This window comes from Capricornis sumatraensis, chromosome 11, assembly GCF_032405125.1.
Source record: "Capricornis sumatraensis isolate serow.1 chromosome 11, serow.2, whole genome shotgun sequence".
In the NCBI taxonomy this organism is placed as follows: domain Eukaryota; kingdom Metazoa; phylum Chordata; class Mammalia; order Artiodactyla; family Bovidae; genus Capricornis; species Capricornis sumatraensis.
Window position 1 is genome coordinate 22,352,170 of NC_091079.1, and position 23,513 is coordinate 22,375,682.

Genomic DNA, 23,513 nt, shown 5'->3' on the forward strand with positions numbered 1-23,513 from the left:
CAGAAGTTGGTTGTAGCTGTTGGTCGCATGAATGAATCTTGGTGTCTTTCGTCACATGTACATGGAATTTCGATAAATATTTACCACCCAGCGGCCCAATAAGTGATAAGTCATGGAGTAAACCAGATGGTCACTTCATCAGTCAAGTCAGAGCAAGTCCTGATCCTGTTCCTTGGTCTTTGACTGGAGTACGAGACAGGGCCTGGCGATGACTTCCGCCTCAACTAGTGTGCTTCTGCAGGGCGTCGAGGCTGAGAAAACACGGACTATATATCAGCCAGCATTACCTAACAGCCTGTGTGCTTTTCCTTTGGTGGTAAAGTGCATTGTATATTTCAAAAATGTACACTTTTAAAATTTGCTTACCTTTCTCTAAAATTTTTCCGAGTAGGTATTGTGATTTTTGTAAGACTTTGGAATCATCATTACAAAAATCAGTTTTAGCATTTTGTAAGTAGTCAGGTCAAACTAACCTTGTTTTCTTTTTGAAAGGCTGTAATTTCAGAGAAACATGCTACAGGCAGTATACCTAAAATCCTGCAGGGCTTTGACAGGCTATATATGTAAGTGTGGCAGTATGTCCTAGATCAGGGGTCATTAAACTCTTTCTATAAAGCACCACGTAGTAAATATCCTGGGCTCTGCAGGCCAGGTGGTCCCTGTCACTGCTGCTCAGCTCTGCCATCAGTGTGTGGAAGAGCCACAAACAACTCAAAAAGGAGCGAGCAAGACTGTGTTGCAGTGGCTCTGGTTTGTGGAAGCCAGCAGCCACCCTGGCCCGTGCGCCTGGCCCTGGGTGATGAGTCATACTGCTGCGCCTGGTGGGCTTCAGTCCCGCAGATAGTTTCCTGGCGGCCGCAGTCTCCTCTTAGCCCTGCTCTGTGCAGTATTCTCAATAATTACTCCCAAGGAAATAGAAAAGCTTGTTAACTATATGTTAAGGGTAACAAAACCGAAAGTGATGGTAAGTCAATTGAAAATAAGAGTAAATATACTGAGTTCCTGAATGTCTATCCCAAGCCATCACACTATACTGAAGTGATGAACTGTACTGACGAGATGACTTTCAGTGGTACATTTTGGATTTTGTGCCAGGTATTGATGTGTGTGGTGTTTTCTGTTTGTTTCTTTGTTTTAAACTAACAGGTCCTGTTTTTGAAATGTGTGGGAAAAATTGAGGGGAGAATACCTTAAGGGTTTGAGTTCTCTTAAGTGAGGGTGTGGTCAGTCTGCAAGAAGAGCTGCTGTAGTCCTTGGGTGCGATGGTAGGATATACAGTCTTCCTTATCTACAAGTTTTACATCCACAGATCCAACCAACCGTGTGTTGAAAATATTGAGAAGAATCCCAGAAAGTCCCCAAAAGCAAAGGTTGACTCTGCTCTACTCTGGCATCTGTGTGCATGGTGTTCACGTCGTATTAGGTGTTGCAGGAGACAGTCAAAGTACACGGAGGCTGTGCGCAGGCTGCATGCAAATCCTGCGCTGTTTTCAGATGCGCTAGAGCGTCCACAGAGTTTGGTTCCCCCCCGGGGGTCCTGGGCCCTGTCCCCTGTGGATGTGGAGGGTCAGCTGTGTGGTGTCCAGAGTGAAAGCAGAGAGGCCTGTCCTCCCCAGATGGACCTGGCACTGAGCTGCAGTCCGCACTGGGCTCCGTACTAGAGTGGGTATGACGAGACATTTTCTCCTGTGTTGTTGCTTGTGTCCTTGCTTAGCAACATAAAAATCAACCCTGAATTGGTCCCCAAAATTAAAACAATTTTTTTTTTCATTTCAATAGTCTGTGAAATCCAGGTGCTTTGGGGGGACCACTGCACTAGGTTGCCTATAAAGTTGCTTCCAGGTTTGAGGTTCTATAGTTCTAGGAATGTTGTCCTGCATCTCAGTCATCCTAGAGTACTGGGCAGGTGACTTCCTTAACCTGATGTTAGAAATGTGTACATGCTTAAAAATAGGTCCTCACATCTAAGTATGTGTACCTGTGCGGGGCCCTCTTGGTCATCTTAGGCTCAGCAAAGCAGTCACACTCACGTGACGGCCACAGGCCACTTCTGGCATCAGACTTTCTGAGAGGAGTTCAGGACTGGAAGCCACATGCTGGCATTTCCCCACAGGGAAGTCCTCACAGTGGTCCAGGAACTGCTTCCTTAGCCCTGAAAGTGCTGGGAGGTGATACAGCCACAGTGGTGGATGCCAGAGCCTCTCAGGTCAAGGAGAAATCCTCTCAAAGCCACCGGCATGGACTCTGGGGCCCTGCAGGGGACGCCCAGCAGCACTCACACTCAGGAAAGCGCCTGCTGCCCCACCAGCAATTTACCAATCAGGTGGTTTTACCATGAAGGGTATTTCTTAGAGAATGAATCACACATTCCAGCTCGGTCAGCTTTCCAGAGGAAAACCTGGACAGTTAGCCTCAGGTCAGATTTGTCCCTGGAAAAGAAAAGGAGGTTTTCTCAGCCAGTGAAAAGCATTGAGTCCTAACCACTGGACCCCCAGGGAACTCCTGTTAGCCCCGAGTCTTAACTGAACTCGTCTTCAGGAAACTGAAAGATCTTCAAAACAATGATGGTGGACACCTGTTTCTCCCCAGTAACAATGCGTCAGTTTGACCACCCTCACATTGTGAAGTTGATCGGAGTCATCACAGAGAACCCAGTCTGGATCATCATGGAGCTGTGCACACTCGGAGAGGTACCCGTCCCCCCACCTGCTGCGCCTGCACCCGGAAGGGAGTGTATGACATACACTCTCGTAGTATACATAGGAGAGTGTCTGTATGTGTGCATATACATAGTGCATGCTTGGAGAGGTGCCCGCCCCCCATCTGCCACGCCTGCACCCGCAGGGAAGTGTGTGACGCACACTCTCATAGGATACATAGGGGAGTGTGTATATGTGTGCATATGCGTAGTGCATGCTTGGAGAGGTGCCCGCCCCCATCTGCCACGCCTGCACCCACAGGGAAGTGTGTGACATACACTCTCGTAGTATACATAGGAGAGTGTGTATATGTGTGCATATACATAGTGCATGCTCGGAGAGGTGCCCGCCCCCCACCCACTGCGCCTGCACCCGCAGGGAAGTGTGTGACGTGCACTCTCATAGTATACATAGGGGAGTGTGTATACGTGTGCATATGCATAGTGCATGCTCGGAGAGGTGCCCGCCCCCCACCCACTGCACCTGCACCCGCAGGGAAGTGTGTGATGTACACTCTCATAGGATGCATAGGGGAGTGTGTATATGTGTGCATATACATAGTGCATGCTCGGAGAGGTGCCCACCCCCCACCCGCTGCACCTGCACCCGCAGGGAAGTGTGTGATGTGCACTCTCATAGGATACATAGGAGAGTGTGTATATGCGTGCATATACATAGTGCATGCTCGGAGAGGTGCCCACCCCCCACACCCTGCGCCTGCACCCGCAGGGAAGTGTGTGACGTGCACTCTCATAGTATACATAGGAGAGTGTGTATATGTGTGCATATACATACTATAGTAGTATAGCGTCCTCATTAAATTCCCAAGTAGTCCCCTAGCTCAGTGGAGGCGGCAGGGTCTTCCCACCCCAAAGCTTTGTTAGGACAGGAAGTGGCAGGTGACCCAGTGGTTCTCTTTATTCCCTCTCTCTTGCTGTTGCCTAAAGAACACACCCACTGATTTGAGTGTGAAAAAACTGTTAGTGGAGTTTGGGTAAATGAGTGCTGAATTCAGGTAAATCAGAACTACTGCTTCCTCTTTGGGGGAATTCACTTTGCAGTGTCTTTCAGACCAACTAATATGAGTCACGGTTTCTTAAAACGTAGCAGAGTGTGGGCAGATGTCCTTATTTGACCTCCTCTGGAGTGCAGAAGTCGGTGTGTCACCACCACCTGGACGCGGGTCCCCACCCAGGCCGCTGAGTCATAGATGGGCGGGCCGGCAGGGCCCCGCCCTCTGTCCGTCTCCAGGTGGCTCCATGGGCCCTCTTGGGGTGAACCTTCCAGATGTCTGCATGTGACATTGGTGCTGAAATCTAATAGGTTAACCATCTAACACATTGTGCACATTGCTTGTTTCTGGAAGGACACCAGGCAGTTTTGCTTTTAGTGAGAATCGGGGTTTTAGTTTCCGGGAATCAGAGATGGCCTGGGCCCATCGTCCTCTCACGATGGTGTTGGCCCTGCCTTCTGGGTACAGGGCGCTGCTGGTGGCACCCCCTGATCTCCTCCCCAGCTCTGATGACAGCTCTGTGAGGCTCTAAGAAGAAACTGTGGCTAACATTAGATGGTCTAAAAGACACTCCAAAGTGAAGTCCCCCAAAGGTGAAACAATGGTTCTGATTTATCTACCTAAATTCAGCATTCATTTACCCAAACCTCTCTAACATTGCTTCTTTCACTCTCAAATCACTGGGCATGTTCTTTAGGCAACAGCAAGAGAGGGGAAAAAATAACCACTTGGTCACCTGCCACTTCCAGTCCTGACAAAACTTTCTGGTGAAGGAAATATCTTAAGGCCTCTAGGATTTCTCTTCTTCCTCTCCCACACCTTTCCAAATAAAATGGGGTGTTTACATAAATTGTTTTTTTTCACATTTTTCTGCTTTTGTTTTTGGAGAATTTGCTAATTCTTCTGGCTTAGATCATTAATAATGCTAGAAGGAAATGGCAGCCCACTCCAGTATTCTTGCCTGGAAAATCCCATGGACGGAGGAGCCTGGTTGGCTACTGTCCATGGGATCGCAAAGAGTCGGACACAACTGAGCGACTTCACTTCACTTTATGTGTAGGGAGATTGTGTAGGATTGGAGTTCATCTGCCTTCTTTGCTATATTAGCATTTAGCTGAATTAGTCCTGATGGGCATAGTATGGACCCGTAAGCCTAGTGCATAAACACCTGTAAACACGTAACCATTTTACCCTTCTTCACCCAAGATTCCCTGGTGGCGAAGGGGGGCTTTTTTACCTCCCCTTTGTCTTCATCCCCTTGTGCTCAGGTCGGCCTGGGGCATGGGGTGGCCTGGGGAGGTGGGCTGACCGTGGTTGTGGAGGAGGCTTGTTTTGTAACTAGATTCTCTTTTTTGTTCTCCAGCTCTCATTATCTGGTGGTATTTTATACCACACCTTTATTCATTCCCTGGAACCATCTTTCTGTATATTTTCAGAAATGTGTCTGTAATCTTTAGGACTCTAATTTTTGCAATTGGATCTCAAATGAAGAATAATTAAGCATGATTTCTGAGATGATGTGTCTCTTTCATTATGCCTGTTTTTTTTTTTTTTCTTTTTTAGGATAGAATTGAAGGCATTCTAATAGAAATGCATTTGGACCTTTCCAGATCGTTGTTGAATGTAGCTCTTCTGCTATTGATTTTTAGTCTCTGACACTAATTATTTCTCTTGTTCCTTTTGGTCACTGTTGAAAAAGCTGCGGTCGTTTCTGCAAGTAAGGAAATACAGTTTGGATCTAGCGTCTTTGATCCTGTATGCCTATCAGCTTAGTACAGCCCTTGCATATCTGGAGAGTAAAAGATTTGTACACAGGTGAGACCAGTCATGAAGCTGGTGAGCTGCCTCTGAGTGGGGGGGTGGGCGGAAAGAGGTTCTCACGGTGCCTGAGGCCCTTTGCCCCTCTTGACTCCTACATAGACAGCGCTGAAAGTCCTGCTGTGTAGTGCCATGGCATGGGACCTCATGGAGTTGAGGGCTTTTCCTCACATGGAGTTTGAAGCAGATCACTGGTTCCTTCCACAGATACTGTTGACAGCCTCTATGTGGCACTGTGGACCTCAAACGTATTGTTGTGGAACTATCTAGGACACCATAGTGTCATAAGTAACATCTGTTGGCCTTCTGCAGAATTTCTGTTCTTAATCTGGGTCTCTCATTTGAGTACAAGTGAAAGCCCTTACAATTCATTTGCCTAGTATTTTGTGTTGCAAGTGTTCTGAAGATCATTTTAATTGTATTTAATGAGATTTGTTAGTAACAGAGGGTTACACACCCTGGCCCTATACTGTCCATCAGTTATTGCAGTGGGCAGTGTGACTGTATGAAAAGTAGTAAGTGGTTTAATTATTTAAGAATTTTCTTTGCCATTATTCAGGATACTAATCACCATATTATTGAGTGAGTAAATATCTGCCAAAAGTATTTGAAGTAAAACAATAAAAGCATCTCTCTTTTTCAGTGTATAATAAAGTTCCTGTTTGTATTATATATAAGCTGTCTTTCAAAGTACCTATATGTCTTTATATAATACAGATCAATTTGTGGGGTTTTCCCCTCATATTAAAATTTATTGTTCCACATTCTTCCTTTTCAGGGACATTGCTGCTCGGAACGTTCTGGTGTCCTCAAATGATTGTGTAAAATTAGGAGACTTTGGATTATCCCGATACATGGAAGATAGTACTTACTACAAAGGTAAGAAATCAGAGTGACAAGTAGGAAGTATGTTCAGTGATTTTTAGCTCTTAAAAAACTACATTTTAGTGTGCTCGGCTGAGCTTTGACGTAGGTGTGTAGTCAGGTCCATGGAGCAAGGACAGCCTTCTCAGTGAAGGCGCTAGAGCAATTGGTCATCCCTGGGCAAGAAACGGCCCGCAACCTACACTCACTCCCCATTAACTCAGACCCATCATAGACTTAGTTATAAGACCTAAGACTGTGAGACTTTAGGAAGAAAAATAGAGGCAAATCTTTTGAATCTAGGGTAAGGTAAAGAGTCCCTGGATTTGACACCAAAAACATGCATAAAAGGGAAAAAGTAATAACTTGTTCCTCATCAGAAGTTAAAACCTTTTGTTCTGCAAAAGACCTGGGCAGATGGATGGAAAGACCACCAGTTACAGAGTGGGAGGAGATATTTGCTAACCACATCCCCAACAAAAGACTGTTACCTGGGCTATAGAGAGAATGCTCAAACCTCACAGGTGAAAAGGGAAAGAACACGGGCAGAAAAGGGGCAAAAGATATGAAAAGAGATTCCTCCGCAGGCTGTTCGGTAACACAGGGCATGTTACCCCTGGGGAAGTGCAGAGCGAGCCACTGGGAGGTGTTGGGCACACTGTCGGGGTGGCCACAGCCACAGTAATGGCGACACGGAACACTGGGGACACGGAGGAGGCAAGGCGAGTTACTTGTGAGCTGTTTGTGAGGCGTGACCAGCACTGAAAGGAAGGGGAAAGTGGTTCTCCCAAAGACCCCATAGTGGGAATCTCAGCTGGCTCTAACTGTGAGGTCCCTAAGCAGATAGCAGGGAGGTTTTACTTTCTGAAATTAATCTTCCAGCTTCCAAAGGAAAATTGCCTATTAAATGGATGGCTCCTGAGTCAATCAATTTTCGACGTTTTACCTCAGCTAGTGACGTGTGGATGTTTGGTGAGTATTTGAGAACTTCTGTGGTTAAAATTACAGTTCATATGTTCTACGGAATAAACTTCGCGCTGTCTGATCAGAGTCAGAAGTTGGTCTGCCCTCCCCTGCCCTCCCCCCCCCATCACACGCCGTCCTCACCCATCTAACGCGGGCCTCTTCCTCCCTCAGGGGGGTAAGCTCTTTGCTCTCTTCCCTCCTCTCTGCAGCCTTCTGTGTGGCGTCACTTTTACGTGAGTGATATAAACGGTTGACCTGCCCGTCAGGTGACATGATGGCCCCCAAATCCAGCGTGTCTGAGACTGACTGCCCTTCACCTCTCTCTGGAGTTTGGCCTCCTTCCCAGCCTGTCTCAAGGCTGGAAGGCTTGTCCCTCTGCGTCCTGCAGCGCTGCTGCTCGCCCCCACCAGCTCTGGTGGCCCCTGCCATCCCCCTCTTTCCCTCTGCGTCCCTGCAGAGCCCCCAGGCGTGTGTGCGTGTGGCTGACGTTCATCCTGCTGCGCTTCTTCCCTCTTCCCACCTGCATTTTTAAATGACTCACCTTTTTGGTGTGGATGATGCTCCGTCTCCTCCCTACTTTCCAGACATCTCATCCTGACATCCTTTCCTCCCGTTGAAACTGGTTCTGACCTTCAGGGTCGCCTGACTGTCCCCTTTCCACGTGTGCAGCAGGTGTGCCACCCTGACATGGGCTCCCTCTCTCTGCTCTCCCTGCACTTCCTCTCTCAGTCACAACATGCCCACGTCGATCCCATGCATGGTCCTCTGTGCATATTTCCTCTGCTGGATCTCAGGCAGCTTCCCAGTAGATGCTCTGTTAAAGTTTATGCACCTTCTTTCTCCTGTAAAGAAAAACAACTTTATGTTCCTCAAGTATGTGTTCTCATTTTTTCTTCTGCTTCTTTGTTGTTGCCTTTCAACAACCACTTAGTGCCTTAACCCATATTAGGTGAAAGAAGGAATTCAGTCAGACAGGAAACGGTGCCCTGAGATTGGAGAAGGGGCTGCAGTCCAGTTGGCTTCAGATCCTAAGACCTCACTGTCGGCTTTGTGACCCATGGAGCAGGTTGCTTAACCTCTCAAGGGAATTCCACATTTCAGGGTCTGCGATGCCTCTTTGTTTTTTTTTCTCTCCGCATTTCTGGAGCTAGGCTTTGTGACGCATCAGAGGCATCTCACAGTTGCTGTCATTCTTATGTAGACTTGGTTTTGTTCATATCGGTGCTACTTTCTTGTCTGAATGAGTTTAAAAGAGCTCTTTGGTAAGAGTAAAATAATTCTAAGAGGTAACAAAGGATCCCATTATAATTTAGTTGGCAGCATATTCCTTCCCTTTCTGGTTATGTAAAATAATAATGCATCTTAAAATCCATAGCATCTTAGATTTCATAAACAACAGTTTTTAAAAAGATGTAAGGTATGAGGATTAAGGATGATGTAAATTTCAAGGAAGAGTTCCAGACACACATTGAAGTCTCAAGAAATGATACCTGGTGTTGTCATTACTAGTGATATTGTCATAATTAGTGGTGAGAAAAAAAACAGAAGTAAGGCAGTTTTTTGGTGGGGGTGGGGTGGTCATACACTCTTTGAGATCATTGGCTTTTGGCTAATTTCAGATCTAATTCACATTGACGTGAAGTTGTGCCTTCCTGTCTGAGGCACACACCAGCTTAGGTGCTGAAGATGCCGAAAGACAGTCACAGCCCCTCTGCCCCTGCCCTGGCACCAGGTGCACAGGGCACGCTTGTGGTGGGGCAGATGGGAGCTTCCAGGGTCGGGGGTGGCGGGCAGGGCAACGAACTCACAAAGGCACCTGCAAGAGGAGAGCTGTGATGAAGGTGATGAGCGGTGTTGAATCTAGAGAGTTCAGCACCAGCAGAAGCTCCAAGGGGCATGTTCTCGGGCACATCTGCGTGGCCAGCGCGCCAAGTGACGGGGCCTTGAGAGAAATCTGAGAGTCTGAACGCGTTAAGACTTGAACTGTAGGGTTTTCTCTGTCAGGCCTTGGGTCAGCTGCTGTGATCGTGAGCAGGTTGGACTAAAGTGGAGGGGAATCTAAAATGCATTCAGCCTCTTTAAAATTAGTTCACTGAGGTATGCTGTGAAATATCACTGTAGCTGGGGGCTGGTGTGTTTTCTAGTGTAGATTTTTTTAAAGGATAAACCTCTTAGACAAATGATGTTTTTTTTCTTGATAATACTGTTTCATTATTCCCATCCTACTAAACTAGTGTTTCTGTTTCTGTTTGATAGCAGAGCTAACTGAACGCTGCTTTACTTGGCCCATATGCCAGCTCTGAAGTCACTCCTGAAATGTGGGAACTGCCCTCCTCCTGCCAAGTTCACGGCTGTGTTTTTGTTCCCGCCCCACAGGTGTGTGTATGTGGGAAATCCTAATGCATGGCGTGAAGCCCTTTCAAGGCGTGAAGAACAATGATGTGATTGGGCGCATCGAGAACGGGGAGAGACTGCCCATGCCTCCCAACTGCCCTCCCACTCTCTACAGCCTCATGACCAAGTGCTGGGCGTATGACCCCAGCCGGCGGCCCCGCTTCACTGAGCTCAAAGCTCAGCTCAGGTAGGAGTGGGGTTGGGGGCTGGGCCTGGGCAGGGGTGGGGGCAGGCCTTGGCTGCCTCTCCCTGGCAGATCCTCTACTCAGTACATCTTGGGCAAGCATGATTACGTTACTGATTTGTGTTTATTTACACCTCGTTAGTCTTAAGAAGCACGTGTCTTAGAGTCTTCCTAAAGTTGAGAAGGTGATCAGATCTCCCTAGCCTGACTGCTCGGTGCCGCTCCCGGGTCCTTCCTGACCTGGTTCCCGCTCAGCTGTCCATCTCTATGCACACACTGCGCCTTCCGCTCCAGCTGCACCCAGCCCCTGACCACCTGGACCTCCCCGCACTGCTCGCTGCCTTTCCTTCCACCCCCTGCCCCCCCCCCCCGCCTCGTTTGCCCCCGGGGTGCCCCTCTTCAGTCTTCACAGCCCAGTTCAGGTGTCACCTCCCTAATCCCACCCGCCCCGAAAAGAGACAGGCTCATCCGTGTGGTGCCCTCTCAGAGCTTGTGTGACCATAGCTCAGATGCCCACCTCGCCTGCTCGACTGCCTTCTGTGGCCCTTGCTCTGTGCCAGGTACCGCTAGACCCAAGCCTGCAGCAGCCCCGTCCCCAGAGGGAGCACACGGCGCTCCTCAGTGTGCTGAGTGTCCGGAGGCGCTGCAAAGAGCTGACCGGCCAGTGGGCGGCCTTCGTCCAGGTTACGCATTCCTGTAGCCCCGGGGCAGAGCTTAGGACCAGTACCTCGTGTGTGCTCAGGAACCAGTTGTTGAATTAAGTCTAGATTGCGGCTTGATACTTGAATCAGCAGGATACTTTAATATAATACATAACCCAGCCAGCCAGTACCATGGTTTAATATGCCAAATCACCTGGCTCCTATTTGGGGTACTCCCTGATCTTAGGTAAGTTTCTTTATTTGCTGTATTTCACAAAATCACTGAATGTGAGGGTGCAGAATCCTGGGCAGCTCCTGTAGCCTGCCGTCACCCCCAGAGCTTGAACCCTCTCCAGCCTGGCTCAGCACAGGCGGCTCAACACAGAAAATGATTCCAGGAGGGAGCAGGGCCTGGGTGCGAGGTGGGAGCCAGTTGTCCAGTCAGCAGCTGTCGTGCTGCGTCTCCTCGTTCTAGGCTAGGCTCTGTGGGTCCAGCGGGAGCATGCACAGTCCTGACCCCGGATCTTGAAGTCCGGCAGAGGAGGCGGGGCTCGATGTCCTTGGCCGCACCATGACTCCCGCGACACCCACCCCCCGACCACCTCTATCCTGCTGCAGGGCCTTTCTGTGATGGCCCCTCAGGTCTCTTGAGACCGCTTTCTCCAGGCTGAAAGTCTCCATACAGTTCAGCTATATGCACTGCCACTGTTGGGGCATGCTTTATTTCATGGTTTGCTCCTACGTGTGTTTGGTTCCTTGTTGACCTTTCCTGAGTTTGAGTTTCTGTCCCTGAACCTCTCCACTTTGATGCTGGATGCCACAGCTCGTCCTTCCCCATCATTCGGGGTATCGACCAACTTCTCGTCCCCTCAGCCCCTTCTGGGTTCATTGTCTTAATCCCCTGTGGCTTTGCTCCCAGCTCCATCTGCCGTTAGCTTCGTTTCTACCTTTTCTCACCAGCCCCAGGCCTGGGCTTCCCGCTGCACAACACTGTGTATCCTGGAGCACAGCTGCTGCGGCTCCTCCTGCCTGGCTCTTGCCCTTGCCTTCTGTGGGTCATGGTGGGGCCTTTGTCTCCACCAGCATTGGGAAGCCATCAGTAACTCCCTGCCTGCCTGCGCGCACCAGCTGACCCGCTAGGGAATCCTCACCTCCATGTCTGCAGACCCACTCCCCCAGCCCTGCACGCCTCACCCGTCAGTCTTACCCGAGCTCCCTCCTCAGGACAGCTTTCACTGGGTTCCTGCTGCCCCCCTGTCAGTTAGAGGCTTCCAGAGTAGCAGTTGGGGCTCCTTGAGTCTCAGCCGGTGCCCTCCTGCCCTTTCTCACACCGTGGCCACGCTAACCTGCGCCTCTGCCTGGAAGGCGCCCGCCCGCACCTGCTGAGATGGGCCCTGGCATCCTCCTTGGCCTCCTCCCTGCTCTGCCCGCAGGCTGCCCGGAGCTCTGGCTGCTTCTGGCCGTGCTCACCCTGCGCAGCCCCAGGTGGCCGTGGCCCGGTCCAGTCAGCTGCCCTAACACTGGGCACCACGTGGCTGGGCCGGTGCTGGTCACTGGGCAGGAGGACCAGACACTTTTCCTGCCCTCGAGGAGCTCACAGTCTAGTACGTCTCATCCCCTACTAGACTGAAGCTCCTTGAGGACAGGGATCGTCATACTCACCTTGGTGTCGCCCGACCCCCAGGCCAGGCTCCGGGACCCAGTGAGGACCACACAGCCGCCGAGCCCATGCTTGGCACACGGCAGTGCTGACGTGGCTGGAGGATGGTGGCGTGAAGGTGGGGTAGCTCCCCAGAGTGTCCCGGGTGAGGGTTTAGGGCAAAGTGCAAGTAATTTACACACACACACGCGTATAAAAACATCAGGTCTCAGGTTATAGATGTTTTCTTGTGAACAGGTAGCACAGGTCATTGAGTATTAGTTTATCCTGTTTGTTTTGTATTAGTCAGAAATGAAGCTTAACTTTGTATTTGAACATGTAGAATATGGCTACCAATTAAACCAAATAAAATATAACTTTGTAACATAATAGCTTGCTTGGATAGCTATATATAACAATGAATCACAAACAAGAAAATAGAATCTTTTAGTGACTTTTCTGAAAGTTTTATTATATGCAAGATTAAAAGAAAATAATAAATTTTGGGGAATCCTCATCCCAGGTCACTTAAAAATGTTCCCCAATCCCATTCTCCTTGTCTGCCGCAAGAGAAACAGTGCAGACAGACTCAGTTCTCATGGGCTCCTCTCCTCTGGGATGGGACCACCGCTTGTTTTCACTGTGTCCTAAGAATAGTGGCTCCCAGAGACTCCTCTTGGCAGAGGGTCCTACTGGGATGGGTCAGCTCTGACTGGAAGGCCAGTCCCCCTCCTGTCCTGGTACTTGTTCGTAAATGTGCCCCACTGAGGAGAATGAGGTCCAACTCTCAGCAGCCTGTTGGCAAGAGTAAGAAATCCCTCAGTAGGAACTTTCTCATAGTGCGTGCGCTAGCGTTTCATACTGTGTTCCTGACAAGTTATAAGAGTGCACTGAATATTCTTTGAGTGAAGGAATCATTTAGTCCCTTGCTGATTCAGTTCATCGTGTGGCAGATACTGTGCCAGGGAGACCACATAAACCACGGGTGTATTTTCCCCTTTGGAGGTTATGTTCAAAGTCAGCATTGCTGAGCAGTGCTCTGTGTGACTAAGACATCTGTGCTTCCTTATAGGAAGAGATTGTCAGCTTTATCTCAGGAAAACATTTAACATGTGGCTTCTTAAATCCCTTTTAGACAAATGAATGCAATAAAGTTATCCATTTAAATTTTGTACCTTAGTTTTTGTTATTTAAAAAATTTTTTGTTGACATGCGAAGATGTGAACTTACAGACATGCCAAGAAGTAAACTCATTGAATTTTCATAAATTGGGCACAGTAACCAGAACAAGAAAACAGCATTGCCTGCACCCCGGAAACCCACTAGAGAGAGACCTCTTTGCAATTAGTGCTCCCCCTCCAAGGGTAACCACTCACCATCGGTTGGTTCTGCCTGTTTTTGAGCTTTACGTAAATGCTATCATTCAGTGTGTACTTTTTTGTTTATGACTTATTTTTGCACAAGACTTAGTTTGAGATCACTGTGTTATTCAGCTAGTTGTACCTTATTCTCGTTGCTATACGTGCACCAATTATGACTACCGTAGTTTCTCTCCTCTACTACTTTGCATCTTGGAGCTTTGAAACACAAACAGCATCAAGACTGCTGCTGTGTGGACATACCAGATGTGTCTTTGGGGAACATGTGTGCACAAATGCCTGGTGGGTGCATGTTCATGCATCTGCATGCGTGTAGGCTGTAGCTTTATGTACCGACAGCGCCTGTTTTTCTAAGTGGATGCGCCTGTGCAGCACCCCCGGCAGTGAAGAAAGCTCCTGTTGCTCCGGCCATGGTTTTTTTAAACCTTTGGGAATTGATCCTTGTTTCTAAGCATGTCGTTTTCACATGTGAAGGGTAGGTTAAATGTAAACAATTTACCTGATCTTTTCGATCCTAAAGAACACTGACCTAGTAAGTGTCTGCCTGGAAGGCCCCCCAGTCCCTGGGCACTTTAGGAAGCCCGGTAAACTGACACTGTGTCCACTGGGAGCAGGTCTCCATCCTCTGCAGTCACCCGTAGAAATCACAGCGTTGAAAACCAGCGTGGACTGAGTGCCGTGAACTCTCACACAGTACTTCATCTGAACCCTCATGGTCCTTGGAGGTGTAGATGATGTTGTCATCATCAGTTTACAAGTGGGGAAATGGAAACAGGCCAGGTGGCTGACTGACCGCGGGTTACGACCTAGGATTCAAGACAAGTCCACCTGAGTCCGGGGCACAGGCTGTCTGTCAACTGTCAGGCTCTGCGCTTTGATCTGAGACTCAGCTAAAGTCAGTAAGCTCTCCGGCTATGATTATGACTGGTGGGCAAACTCAACACTGTTCAGTTCAAAAGGAAAAAGAAGAAAGAAAAACACTGTTCCATGGATTTCTGCAGCTGGTTTTCTTAAATTTGCTTGCATGTCGGGTAGAGAAAGTCCCGCAGAACAAAGGCAGCATCTCTGGCTTAGGCACAGGGCTCCCCTCAGGGACTTGGAAGGGTCGTCACTGTTGTGCTGTCCGTCCGTCCTGTGTGTGCTGCGTCTGCCCGCTGTGGCCCTCTGTGGTCCCCAAGTCCGTGGGAGCAGTGTTGTCAGTTTCTGTGAGGCTGAGTCTCCCAGGGGCCCTGTGGCAGCCGGAGGCAGGCCGCCCAGCGTGCGTCAGCCAGGGCCTGTGCTTGCCTGCTGAGTCCTCACCCTGTGTCTGCACTACAGAGCCTTGTCTTCAGCTTGGGTCTGCGGCAGTGCTGGCTGTTGTGTGTGTGTTGTTGCAACTTGATAGTGTCGTGTTTGCTTCTTAACTTTATCATGCAAAACTGGCCTTCGAGAAATCTGTTTGACTTGGAGGAGGGCATGGCAACCCACTCCAGTATTCTTGCCTAGAGAATCCCTGTAGACAGAGGAGCCTGGGGGGCTACAGTCCATAGCGTCACAAAGAGTCGTACACGACTGAAGCAACTGAGCACACACATGACCTTGGGCGAACGACTTAGACTCCCCGGAAGAGTGGAATCATGAGTCCTACCTACACTCCAGGACTAGATAAAGTCATCTAAAATGCGTTTAGTTTTCATGCTTGTGGTGGGCACACACACTTGGTAAGTAATAATGAAAACAAAGCTTCATCTGAAGATCCACAGGGGACCTGGAAGTCTTGGGCACAGAAAATGATTGCTGTTTTAAAAAAAGCTAATTATTCACATTTAAAAGTGGTTGCTATTATTTTCCAGATCCCAAAATGCAAGGCACATCTTTTTGACATTTTGTAGATATCTTATGGACGTTTTCTATGGGTGTTTTTTTTTTTAATCCTTTCTGATTCTTCATTTATCCTAAAATGTGAACTCTAGATTAAAAACTCTAGGTTTGACTAATAACACGAGATTACTTGTGCTTCTTCGCTGTATTTTTCAGGTGGTTTTGTATCTGCTTCCAAAATTCCTCTCAAAGGTGGTGTCTGAATTCCCCCTTCGTCATCATATCAGCATTTTCCTTCTCATTGCCATCTTGCTGGTCTCGATCTTATCTAGAAGAGTAGCCTGTGTTTCAGTTATTCCTGTATTTACAGTGTAAAATGTTTGAGGCCTTAGCCTTCCCAGTAGTAAAAAATAAATAGTACGTATAAATTTAATAGGAACTTAATGTACAATTTAAACTGTTTTCCATGAAAAATTACCTCATACCTGTTCCTTCCCTGTGGGGACCCCAGACCCTGATGTTCAGACCTTTACAGGTGTGGTTTTGCTTTACCTTCAGCTGCGCAGCTTGGTTTTGCATGAAGTAAACAAATTTCTAGGGAGATTTAAACTTAAATTTCATAAAAGTTAACCCTTTGTACTTACATGGCTTCACAGACCATTTACCTTACTGGTCTCACAATAATTCTCAAGGATGAGATACTGTTGCCCTTTTCACTCAAGGCTCAAAACACCCTGTGACTTGCCTGGATCATGCAGCCAACACAGGGTGGGTGCAAGACCCCAGCCCTCTTCTCCCCAGCCCAGAACGAGTGTCCTGGTCTCTACTCCAGGGTGGCCCCTCCCCACTAGGGGGGTCGCTGGCTGTCCCGCCCCTGCACTCCTCCTCATTCTTTTGGCTTCCCTGCCTTGTCTTATTTGTAAGAGAACTTTGGATGAAGCTCCCCCCGCAGCTGGGATCCACATGTTTGCCAGTTACCATCCGAAGGCCTCCCCCGGCGCCCACAGTGAAATCCTCACACTTGCCAGGCAGCTGCCATCACTCCTCCCTTCACCTGTTTCTGGCACAGTTCTCCTCTCTCTGTTCCTAATCCCCTTTCCCCGAATGTCGTCTTCAGGGTTCTCCCTGAAAGCTTGGAGAACGAGTGGAGCAGACGTGGACAGCTGCCCTCCTGTCTGGACAGTGGAGGACCAGTGGCTGCAGGTTAAGGGGGCGGGCAGGCAAGGTGGGTGCGGGAGCTCCAGGACCGACGGGAGCAGCACTGGCTCCGTGTGGGTCCCCAGTCCGTGGGCATCTCACCTAGACTGGAGGACACAGCAGCCCCTGGGGCACCCAATCCGTTCTCGGTGAAGGGGGCTGGTGCTGTGAAGCCACGGGCTTACCTTCTGCACCTCTTCCTCTCGTTTAACCACCCCCCCCAAACTTGCACTTTAGAAATACCATTTGTGTCAGACTTTAGTGATTGCTCTAAGTATTAAACTGTACATCTTTAACTTTTCACCATCTTCTTGTTCAGTCGCTCAGTTGTGTCCGACTCTTTGCAACCCCATGGACTGCAGCGCACCAGGTTTCCCTGCCCTTCGCCATCTCCTGGAGCTTGCTCAAATTCTTGTCCGTTGAGTTGGTGATGCTGTCTACTTAGACTTAATCTTTGTATTTCACTTTAAATTACTGTCTCAATCCTTTCTGCTCTAGATATCATACATATTCATATATGTTAGTAATCTTATAAGATTCCACTTTGTGTTTTAAATAGCCTTTTAAGGAAAGTAAGGGGGTAATCTTATATTTAACCCCAAACAGTGCTCTTTGTTCTTCCCTAAAGACCTTTCTTGAATTATCTATTGAAGAACTTCTTTAGCATTTCTTGTGGTGTGAACCTGTTGGTTATTTTGGGGTGGTGGTGGTGTTTTTTTTTTATCTGAAAGTGAATTGAGCTTCATTTCACTGTATACAGAACTCTGAACTGATGGCATTTTCCTTTTTTTTTTTTTCCCTTTCAGCACCTTAAAGCTTTCTTTCACTGTCTTCCAAGAAGTCACTGGCCTTTCAGTTTATTCTTCATCTTATGTCATGTGTCATTTTTTTCTGGCTGCTTCCATGATCTGCTCTTTATCTTTGGTTTTCACCAGTTTATAACTAGGATGTGCTTGGGTGTGGTTTATTCACTGTATTTGGGCTTCACTGAACCTCTTGAGTCTGTAAATGTGTCATTTCTTCAGCTATTTTTTTCTGCTCCAGTTTTTCTCTCTACTTTTAAAACTCTCATTCTGTGTATGTTAAATCTTTTGATAGCGTCCTTCAACAGTCCACAGACTCTGTTCTTTCTCTCTTTTCCCCCAGTCTTTTTTCTCTAAGTCCCTCAGACCGGATAAGTTTTGTTGATATATTTATCCTTAGTCTCCCTGACTCTCCTCTCATCTCCGTCCTACTGATCATCCAGTCCCGTGGAGATTTTATTTCAGATATTCTGGTTTTCGTTATGGAATTGTCATTTGACTCTTTGTTATAGTTTCTATTTAACTGTTGACATTTCCTATCTTGTCATTAACTATGAACGCATTTCCTATATGCCCTTGAAAATGACAGCTCTTCGAAGCCCTTGCTTGCTAATTCCAATTTCTGAGTCGCCGTTGGAGTCGGCCTCCTTTAGATTTCTCTTCCTCTTGAGACTGGGTTACATTTTGCGTGTTTGCATATCAAGCGGTTTTAGATTATGCCCTTGACTTGTGGCTGATAAGTCTTGGCAACTCTGGATTCAATGTCATTCCTCTGAAGACTGGTTGGTTGGTTGGTTGATTTAGCAGGCAGCTAACTAGGCAGGTCTCAGTTGCAAGCTGTCTCCATTCTGTGAGCTCCAATCTCAATTCAGCTGAGTTCAGTCTCAGCTGGGCTGCCTAGAGCCTGCCCTATATGTGCATGGTACAGGGGTTAGCAAGTGATTCAGGCAGAATTTATACTCAGAATTTGAAGTACCCCCTCCCTGGCTCTCTTCTTCCTGGGTTTCCCCCCCTCATTTTCCACCAGCTGTGGTGACCCAAACTCAGTCCTCTGGTTCTTCAAACCAGTAGGATGGCTGCCAGCTTTTTGGCCAGTGGCCATCAAAGTGGGACCTTGCCCAGTGCTATTCTTTGCTCCTAGCGCCCCTCCCCCCAGAGCCTGATTGCTCAGTGCTGTCTCAGGCCCTAGTTGTTGTCCAGGTTGTCTCTTCTGTCCTAGTCTGCAAGAAGAGGGGTCACATAGGAGCTTCTCCAACTTGCCCAAAATACCAGAGAGGTCACCATTTTAAAGTAAGATTCTAGTAGAAATAACTTAAAAATAATTTTGAGATGTGTGACACTGTAGCCAAGCAGAAGTGCATAACTTCCTGAAGTTTGAGACACATAGTAAGTAGAGAGAAATGCAGGTTTTGTGTTTGTGAAACAAGATGCTGGGTCTGCTGTGTGTGTTTATAAGAGAAAGGGGAGAACCCTGTGCTGCAGCACCGAGGTTACTGTGGCTGCAGAGACACCATCCCACCATCCCAGCCTCGTCTCAGGCCTCCAGACTTGTTTTCTGCAAAGATCCCTGGGCGGGGGCTGGGGGGAGTGCTTGTTGAAAGGTCAATTCCATTCCTTTGTGGTGAGGTAATGTTGGGTAATTATAAGAGATCATGTTTCAAAACTGGTATTCCCATGAACTTGCTAAAACAAGCCATTTCCCTCTTGGCTTTTTTTTTTTTTTTTTTTTTTCCCTTCAGTTTCTTGCTGCTCTTTCTCTGGGTATTTTCCAGATTAGCCTAAGTAGCTATGAATCCAGACTGATTTTCTATCCAAAGCAAATTTTGTGATGTCATCATAAAATCACTATGTTTAGGTGATCAAAGTACAATCTTATTTCTTTTATTTTTTTAAGTTATTTAAGCATAGAAGAAGTGTGGTTTCAAAGGAGAGAATAGCAGTATAATCACTATCAGGAAAAACACTGCAGAAATGAAATAGATTAAAAAAAAAAAAAACCCAAGGCATGTTAAAAGTACAGAACTAGATAGCATTTACTGAAATGTCCTACTGGCTTCCTTCCCCTACTAAATTTCTCCATCCTAACAGTGAATGGGACGGACAGTGTTGTTGTTCTTTATACACGAGGACACAAGTTGAGATGGCCTGGTTGCCTGTGGTTACCCAGCTCCCAGCTCTGTCCCTTCTACTGGGACGGTGGGAGCAGCTGGTCACCCCCTCAGGACCGGTTGCCGCGTCCACTCAAAAGCTTGCACTGGAAATTTGCTTTAGTATCTCCGCTTCGTGGTGGGAATGAAGAAGCTGTCAGACCTCTTTCTTGCTCTCCATGAAAATACCTTAGACGTGAAGTCACATCCTGGGAAACCTCTCCACGGCAGCTTGCGGAGCCTGGGAGGCCAGGTTCCCAGGGGTGCTGCTGCTGGAATCAGAGCATGCTTTCACATGTTCATGTCCTTTGACTCTGAGCCGACGACTTGTTTGACTTTTTTTCCTAAAGTAAGGAAAGTAAAAACAAAACTCACATTAAATAGTTTTTTCCCTCTCTGCCCAATTCTCTTACTAAATAAGGCTCGTGGATAAAACAAAGAATGATTACCACGTGCTCTAATGTTTGTTAAATGAAAAGTCTTACTATCTTCTATTGCTTTATCTCTCGGCGGGTTTGAGACTTAGAAACCACCGTCCCAGGAAGAACCATGCGGGCTCATTGCCAGTTCGCATTAGGCAGCTAAAAGCTCTCAAATGGAATGTATTGCTACTAAAAATATTTGTAGTTTGGGAAAATATGTTTAAATTTGACCTCCTTGACACTCTGCACATTCCAGTTTTTTTGCTCTGGGTTCCTCAGCGACTGTAAAGAGAAAAGCTCAGAAATGTCTCCATGGGCACTCTTACTCCATCTATGGAAGAGTCTTCCCCTTGTAAAACCAGATTCTTTATGAGTTATTTATATTCTGAGCTGCTCTAAGCAACAAATTACTTCTTCAGAAACATTCTGACATGTTATCTTGGCTGTGAGGCTGCCTGGTTACCCCTGCATTCGTGCCCAGTGTAGCAGGTGATGAAGGATTGAGAAGGAAGACTCAGAAGGGAGTCAGTGGGTCAGAGAAGAGGGGCACCGTGAGTGTGGGTGCAAGGGTCGGGGTTAGGGGAGCCCGAGGGGCCTCCCGACGGCAAGGGCCTCCCGTGATCCATTTGGAGGTGTTTGTGGGGGGCAGTCACCTTCAGGTCAGGGTGACCCAGTTCGGAAGACAGGCCATATGGGTTAAAGTGCCTTCATGGGGGCTGTTTGAAGTAGAGTTCCCATTGCCTTTAAAAATATGTCACACTTGGCCTTCTCACAGCTTGCCTGTATTTTAACAATTTGAGGAAGTTTTTGTTTTGATTTTTGGGACTTTTCAGTTGTTTAAAACTACAGAAATTTTGGAAATTCTGATTTGGAGTCTGTCACTTATTTTGAGGGTCAGGTGATTGAGAGCAGGGTGCTCGTGATCGGAGGGGGCCCCTCTCTCAGGCCGATGGACCCCTGCTCTCGTTGGCCTGCCCGTGTCCCCTGTGAGGAGTGGGCCTGAGGCGTGCCGTCTCCCTTGGCAGCCCACGCGCACGCTCGGCCCATGCTGGCTTCAGTGCCTGCTGTCCCGTCGTCACTGGAGCAGTGTGATCCAGGATCCGTGCTCACGCTGGGCACGTGGGAACGGGCAGTTCTCAGTGCAGTGGGGGCCACAGCCTCTCAGACAGGCATACACGGCACATTTTGACCCATGAATCATGGGATCTGCACCAGGTCCCCACGGTGCTGGCGCTCGGGCACAGCGCGCTGCCTCGAGGGTGCCACCGGTCCTGCCTTGTCATTTAAAAGCTTTGTGTTGTTTTCTCAGCCATGATTGTCTACATGGAGTGGGAAGGAAACCGAAATCATATTTTGAAAAGGGGATGGGCTATTCTGACTAAATTTTGCTTTTCTCTAAGTGCTAATGTGGTCATTGAGGAAAACATTCCCTTCCCTTTAAAAAAAAGAAAGCCTTCCATGTTTAGTGAGGGCTTGCTGACTCAGGGTGGTCAGGAGATGGATTGTGCATCATCTCCTGCTATAGCTGCGTGAGAAGCAGCCTGCCCTTGCCTCCGGCAGCCAGAACGTCTTCTGCAAACAGGCGATTCCCAGATTAGAAGGGGAGGCTCTGGGGCAGCTGACCTCACTCTCTCACGGACGCCTCCCTGGGAGGCTGGGGCTGAGGCAGCCTCAGTATGCAGCTGTGGGGCGGTGGGTGGGGGCAGCTTTCTGTGCCCGGAGGACAGAGGTCCCTGCTGGCCCAGGTTGGGGTTGAGGGGGTGCCGGCGCCTGGGCACCGAGCCCTGAGCTGCCTGGTGGGTGAGCAGCCGCGAGACCCGGTGGTGAGCTGCGTGTGTGAAGGCAGCAGGAATTTCAGAAGAGTTTCCTTTCTTCCTGATGAGACGAAGTGCTGGTTAAAGTGAAAGCTGGCAGGAAGGTAGTCCGGGCCGTTTGGGGTGTGTCTCCTACAGCGCTGATGTGGTGCCTCCGTGGGGCTTGCTCTGGGAAACGGTCCTGCTGAAGGGAGCCGGGCGTCCAGACCGTCCATCCTGGCTCCGCTTTGGTTTTTCAGCTTCTCTCTTCCCAGCCAGCTGTCTTTCCTTACCTGGGCTGTGGCTGTGAGCGGACCTGCCCTTTGCATCCAGGCTTCTCTGGAGTCCTTCTGGGAAGCTGGAAACCCGATCCCCTCTCCCTTTCTCATTGGGGCTCCTGGTGGCAGGGCGGGTCCCGAGTGTTCCAGCTCCTGGCAGCAGCTCCCTCACATCCTGTGTTGTCTCCCCAGCACAATCCTGGAGGAAGAGAAGGTCCAACAAGAAGAGCGCATGAGGATGGAGTCCAGAAGGCAGGTCACCGCATCCTGGGACTCCGGAGGGTCCGATGAAGCGCCGCCCAAGGTAGCGAGGCCCCCACCCGACCTTGGCATTCCTCCTGCTGACTCTTGAGGGTTTGGTGTAGGCAGCTGTGTGCTATCTGTGTGGAGAAAACCAAACCGGGTTATTCTAAGACCACTGCAACTTTGGTTTTTTATTTGCTTCTCTGAGTACCACCCTCCTGTGCACTCATTTTCTTAATCTGTGCTGCAGCCTCCAGCTGTTTGAAGCCATGGATGATTGGATTAGATGTGACCCACAAACTCCCTGACCCCCACCGTGCCACAACCCCCCCACCCATCATCAGGCTGAAAGGAGCACGCCTGGCTCGGGGGTTTCTCTTTGCAGAAGTTGGGGACCTAAGCCATAAATGCTTTACTGTTTGCTTTGTTTTGAGAGGAGTCTGCTTCTACCTGACTCTGTCCTTTGGGGTTTGGTTTTCTTCTGCTGAGAACCTGGAACACATTTTCTGCCCTTTTCTCGCCTGTGGCCAGCGGCTGAGTTGTCTGTGGAGCAGGCAGTGCGTTACATCCGCTTGTTGACGTCGGTCAGCAGAATCCCGGCCCTGTCCTCCGTCCTCCCGGCCTGCAGCCGGTGGCCAGGCCTCCGCGCTGCGCAGCCGTGCTGGGGCCGGGAGGCCCTTGATCGTTCCCCTCAGGTCAGGATTGTTTGTCCTCCTTTTGCCGTGGACAGGATGGTGTTTTCACACACCAGCTTGTTTGCAGAGAATAATCCAGTTCAGATCATTTTCTGGACAGTATACATAAAAGGCTCTTTTGCAGTTAATGGCTAACTGCTATTTGACATTTGATGAACTAAAAATATATTAAAAGAATTCTGACAATTCATTCCCTTTTTGAAAAGTGTTCAGAAATCTGTTTTAACACAAAGTGCTATTAAATATTGTACCCATTTTTTTTCTTGGTCATTGTTTTAAACTGTGTAACAGGAAGTATTATTACGCATTTAGAGTAAATGCAGGTTATTGACCAAGTTCTTCAGAACTTTAGAGGTGAAGGTTTCTGTAGTCTGGCTTCTTCCACCAGTGGGAGAACTAAGGCCCAGGGAAGGAGGGCTACGTGCTTCATTTATTCTGAGGGGTCTCTGAGCCAGTTAGTGACGAGAGCAGAACATTTCTCTGTCTCTCCTCATTTAGCAACAATAGAATCCCTAGGTCCCCACTAGAAAGCTATGAAC

The 23,513-nt window shown here is 48.4% G+C and overlaps 1 protein-coding gene across 8 annotated transcripts in view; it reads left to right on the top strand.

Moving 5' to 3' along the window:
* Positions 1-23,513, top strand: part of PTK2 (protein tyrosine kinase 2) — a 141,888-nt gene that overhangs the window by 95,271 nt on the left and 23,104 nt on the right. For 7 of the 8 annotated variants that reach the window (XM_068983834.1, XM_068983833.1, XM_068983830.1 and 4 more), the window contains 6 exons: positions 2,590-2,690; positions 5,411-5,526; positions 6,308-6,408; positions 7,276-7,365; positions 9,736-9,940; positions 22,229-22,340. In XM_068983834.1, the coding sequence (XP_068839935.1) occupies positions 2,590-2,690; positions 5,411-5,526; positions 6,308-6,408; positions 7,276-7,365; positions 9,736-9,940; positions 22,229-22,340 (725 nt within the window). Of the gene's footprint in view, positions 1-2,589; positions 2,691-5,410; positions 5,527-6,307; positions 6,409-7,275; positions 7,366-9,735; positions 9,941-21,772; positions 21,884-22,228; positions 22,341-23,513 lie in introns of those variants that run through there. The other variant, XM_068983837.1, reaches the window with a different exon arrangement.